This window comes from Olea europaea, chromosome 12 (assembly GCF_002742605.1).
Source record: "Olea europaea var. sylvestris chromosome 12, O_europaea_v1, whole genome shotgun sequence".
In the NCBI taxonomy this organism is placed as follows: domain Eukaryota; kingdom Viridiplantae; phylum Streptophyta; class Magnoliopsida; order Lamiales; family Oleaceae; genus Olea; species Olea europaea.
This window is the reverse complement of record NC_036248.1, coordinates 12498893-12503020: the sequence shown is the minus strand read 5'-3', so window position 1 is coordinate 12503020 and position 4128 is coordinate 12498893. Positions and strand designations below refer to the sequence as shown.

Below are 4128 nucleotides of genomic sequence, written 5' to 3'. Positions count from 1 at the left end.
TTTTTTATTAAAAGATAATGGAAGTGTTACAATAATTAAAGATTTTTTACATTTACAAAAACATATATTATTTACACCAACACAAACTACTTATTTTTCATCAGAGTGCATAGAGAAGCGTGGTGACAGTAGTAATTGCAATAGCAATTGTAAGTGTGAAAAAGAAAGAGAATGTCAATTACTAGAAGAAGATAATTTAGAAGAAATAAATTTTAAAATTCTAGAAGAAGATATTTTAGAAGAAGATAATTTATTTGGAATTATAGAATTAATTGATAATGAAAAGATTTATAATATGTTAATAACAGAACAAGAAATAGAAAATTTAATATCTAGATTAGAAAAGATAGAAATAATAGGAGAAAATGTTTTAAAATACTGGGAGAAAGATAAAATTTTATGTGAATTAAAAATTAAAAACCCAGAATATATAATTAAAACCAAAAATATTGAAGCTAGACAAAATATTATGTGAATTAAAAATTAAAAATCCAGAATATATAATTAAAACTAAGAATATAGAAGCTACAAATTTAGATTTAGAAGATTTTAAAATATATATAAAAGAACTCTTAGAATTATAAGTAATTAGAAAATCAGAAACTTCTCATAGATCAACAGCCTTTATAGTTAGAAAACATTCAGAAATTGTTAGGGGAAAAAGTAGAATGGTTATTAATTATAAAAGATTTAATGATAATACTATAGATGATGCTTATAACATACCAGATAAGACAGTTTTAATAAATAAAATACAAGACTGTAAAATTTTTAGTAAATTTGATTTAAAGTCAGGATTTTGGCAGGTAAAAATACATCCAAAAAGTATTAAATGGACAGCTTTTATTTATCCAGAAGGATATTTTGAATGGCTTCTAATGCCATTTGGAATTAAAAATGCATCTAGTATTTTTCAAAGAAAAATGGAAAATATTTTTAATAAACATAGTAAATTTGTAATAGTATACATAGATGATATTTTAGTATTCAGTAAAAATAAAAAAGAACATAGAGGACATTTACAAATAGTATTTTCAGAATTTATTAAACATAGTTTAATAATTAGTAAAAAGAAAATGATTTTATTTAAAGAATTTATAGACTTTTTAGGAGTTAACATAGGAGAAGGAAAAATTAAGTTACAACCTCGTATTGCTAAGAAAGCTTTAGAATTTCCAGATAAACTTGAAGATTTAAAGCAAATTCAAAAATTTTTAGGATTAGTAAATTATGATAGACCATTTATAAAAGATTTGGGAAAAACAGCAAGACCCTTATATGCAAAGACATCCCCTACAGGACAAAAATTTTTAATCAAGAAGACATAAAATTAGTATAACAAATAAAAGAAAAGATAAAAATTTTACCAGAATTAGCCATGCCATTAGATTTAGAATATTTAATTATAGAAACAGATGGAAGTATGATAGGATGGAGAGTTATATTAATATTCAAACCCAATAAATATACTGATAAAAGTACAGAAAGAATTTGCAAATACAATAGTGGAGATTATAAAGAAAAAAGAAATTTAAGCAGTATAGATGCAGAATTATTAGCTATAAATTATGCATTAGATAATTTTGAATTATTTATTATATCTAAGAAAGAAATAACTATAAGAACAGATTGTATAGCTATAGTTTTCTTTGTTAATAAAATGAAAATAGATTCAAAAAGAAGTAGTAGAAGAAGATGGTTAAATTTTATAGATAGAATTACAAATACAGGAATTAATATAGAATTTTTCTTTATACAGATGACAAGACCAAGACCTTTAAGACCAGGAATTCCACCAGGAAATTCATTTGCATCAAGTTCTTTACTACAGACTCCATTTAATCAAAACAGACCAATGTTACAAGATAGATCAAGGTTTGGAAACCAAGAACTTATAGTATTTCCAAATAGTAATATGTCTTTCAAAATTTTACCTCATATTTCTTTATCTAGAGAAGAAAAATGTATTTTAGATAATTTATAGATTTCATATAACAAGAATCCAAAAGATCAGAAATATTTTCTTGCATGCATGAATGCATTATCAGAACATTTTAGTCAGAACAAGCAAAGATTTAAATTTTATGTTGTTATTAAAGGAAAAAATCCAGGAATTTTTCATTCTTGGATAGAAGTTTTAGACTGTAAAAATTTTTTCAGATCCTCTTTACAAAAGCTTTACAAATTTCCAAGAAGCATTAGATGCAGCAAGACAGCATATAGAAATAAATTTTTATTTATCTCCTTCTTTAAAAAATTACTCTAATCCTCCATTAGATTTCTCTCCAAGTAAAGATCAAAATATTTTTTGCCAACACTGTGAGTGTATGCAAAGAAATTATAAAGTTATTAATGAAGCCAACCAGAACCTTTCATTAGAAAGAACCCAACTCCAAAAGAAAGTGGTCCAACTTGAAAAGAGATTTTGGATTTAAAAGTCCAATATCCAATAGCTACTATGGAGCCCAATAAGTCCATAGCTGGTTCAGCTCAAACGGTAGCTGGTAAAGACTTATCAAATACGTTGAAAGTTGTGGACTTACCAAAAGCCCAATAGACTCAGGGGACTGTTGATTCCTCTACTAAATTAGATAATCAGACTGATAAATCTGCTACAAAAAAGAGTAAAGATATTTGGGATCTTTTAGGACAGCCCAATGAAAAATTTTATTACTTAGTTAAATATATAGTCCACCAGAACATTTTTCACTAGAACATTTTTCAAATAACTCAGATCTTTTACAAGCCCAAGAAATTCAGATTAGTAAAGGAAAGGAAAAAATGGCTGCTCAAGATAGCCAAGATTGTTCATTTTTTCAAGAAGCACAAGACCCGAATCAAGATATTGTTTCTTTAGAAAAGATTTTCGAAAAAATTGAAGAATTTCAGAAACAATCCAAAAGGGAAGAAGGAACTTCTTCAAAAAGGAAGAAAAAGATTAAGAAGAAGAAAAATGATGAAGTTTTAAAAGAACAAATTAAAAAAGCAGTAAATCAAGCATTTGAGATAATCCTAAAAAAGAACCATGAAGAAGAAAAATAAATTGCAGAATGTCCAGATCAAAAGGAAAAAGATAAAGCTAATCATTCCAGACCTTTAGAAGAAGATGAAGATCCACAGAACGAAGAATACAATAATTCAGACAGTGGAATGTCATTTTTATCAGTGGCACGCCATAATCTTGATACATGATAAGATTCTCAATAATGCAAAACAAGACAATTGTTGATAGAAGAAAAGAAGAAAAAGTTGAAGACTTTTTATCACTAGATTGTAGACTTTTTGACTAAATTGCCATTATTAGAAAAGATGACGGAACTTTTTGAAAAAGAAAGATTCTCATTTAAATTTTTAGACACTTGTTAGATTGACCAGAAGCTTCTCGGTGAAGTGAGTGCTTTTCCCACTAAGGGTAGTTTAGACTTTTTGCTCCTAAAAATTTTTCTATTTAAAAAGATAGTTTCATTTGGTTTAGGCAGAAGTTTACAACCTGTGTACTCTCTGCTATCTAAAAAACGTTTGAAACCTCTCATCCAGAAAAATTCTCAATCCAAAAACTATTATATAGCTGAAGTCATTGTGAATATTTTAAGGTACTTTCGTTTTCTTAAGTTTATTTTAGAATTTTAGGGACTTCTCGAAAGGGAACTCCTTAGTTGTAAATCTTTTAAAGATGAATTTATAAATCCCTGATTTATGTTTTTCTTCTTAATTTTTATATTCATGTTTTACTTATTTTATTTGAAGTAAATATTTGTTATATTTCTCATTTCATCCTAAGCATATAATAAAAGTATAACTTGATTTCGAGAAGCCATATTGTTTTTAGGTTAATTCTGAGTGACCCAGATAAGTGAAAACTTTTGGCCGGAGTGAGCCTTTTGATGTTTTCCAGGGATGCTGGGAAAGGGATAGATTAATCTAAGAATTTTATAAGGGAGTGTCACGGGTAACCTTATAAAAAGAAATCAGGTTCAAGTTTATATGTCATAGGTGGTGAAAAAAAAAAGAAAAAAAAGGGATTTATATATGATTCTAAGAAAAAATTTATAGAAAATTAAGGAGAGTACTGAGTAGGATTAAAATTATTAAAACGTAAAAGTTATCAACAAGCAAACAAAACAGCAA

General features: G+C 26.7%; 1 protein-coding gene across 1 annotated transcript in view; it reads right to left on the bottom strand.

Annotated features, from left to right (window-relative positions):
- LOC111406614 (zinc finger with UFM1-specific peptidase domain protein) overlaps positions 1-4128 on the bottom strand; it is a 14972-nt gene that overhangs the window by 4759 nt on the left and 6085 nt on the right. Inside the window, exons 5-6 of the mRNA XM_023036003.1 lie at positions 1758-1825; positions 1368-1469 (exon numbers count right to left, since the gene is read on the bottom strand). Of these exons, the coding sequence (XP_022891771.1) occupies positions 1368-1469; positions 1758-1825 (170 nt within the window). The remainder of the gene's footprint in view (positions 1-1367; positions 1470-1757; positions 1826-4128) is intronic.